The sequence below is a fragment of the Ceratina calcarata genome, unplaced genomic scaffold (assembly GCF_001652005.2).
Source record: "Ceratina calcarata isolate Rehan_Ccalc_2016 unplaced genomic scaffold, ASM165200v1 scaffold2830, whole genome shotgun sequence".
Lineage (NCBI taxonomy): Eukaryota > Metazoa > Arthropoda > Insecta > Hymenoptera > Apidae > Ceratina > Ceratina calcarata.
In genome coordinates, this window is record NW_017150619.1 from 2,704 (window position 1) to 3,431 (window position 728).

General features: G+C 32.4%; 1 protein-coding gene across 1 annotated transcript in view; it reads right to left on the bottom strand.

The window, feature by feature from the left end:
* The window catches only part of LOC113464172 (laminin subunit alpha-1-like), a gene marked incomplete at both ends in the record, with an annotated part of 2,714 nt that extends 2,351 nt beyond the window's left edge, over positions 1–363 (bottom strand). Inside the window, one exon of the mRNA XM_026812477.1 lies at positions 202–363. Within this exon, the coding sequence (XP_026668278.1) occupies positions 202–363 (162 nt within the window). The remainder of the gene's footprint in view (positions 1–201) is intronic.
* Between the last annotated feature and the right edge of the window lie 365 nt (positions 364–728).

Genomic DNA, 728 nt, shown 5'->3' on the forward strand with positions numbered 1-728 from the left:
AAAAATTATGATGAAGTTTTATCAACTTTACTGCTCTACTGCTGCTTTAATTAACTACTTCATTAATTCATAATAGAATAAGAATAAAAGTTATCATGAAGACTTATCAACTTGTAGATATCAATAGTGACAACATAGATTGGACGTATCATATTTTGTCAGTTAATTATAATCGTCACTTGCATGTGAACACATGCCTACCTTTCCCATGTGAGTGTAAGAATCATCAGGAGTGCAGAATCCTGTGCTACCATGAATATTGCAGTCGCATGGCACACACGGTTCAGTCGCGTCAGGAGGTACACCGTTCGGTCTATAGTAACCAATTTGACACATTTCACAATTAATTCCACTCGTATGCTCCTGGAACAAACATTTTACGATTCAAATGTAAATAAAGAAATTTTTTTACATACTTGAAAGCGTTAATAGTTTGCTAGTTGCTTAGAAAACCAATTAGAAGCATAATTCTTTTGCCAAAAGCACAGCGCAAATAGTCAATATTATACAAAGCTAAGGACGAAAGCGATTATAATTATAGCATGTTAAAAAATACAATACATTAAATATAATGAAGTTAAAAAAGTATAATACAAAGGTAACGTTCAAGCCTTAGTCTTTTTACCATCACTAAGGCAAGAAGAGAGACCCATTTATTTTATACTTCATGAGAAGACTTCGCATTTCATGCATTTATAGGAAAACTCAATATGCCAAAAATGTAAACA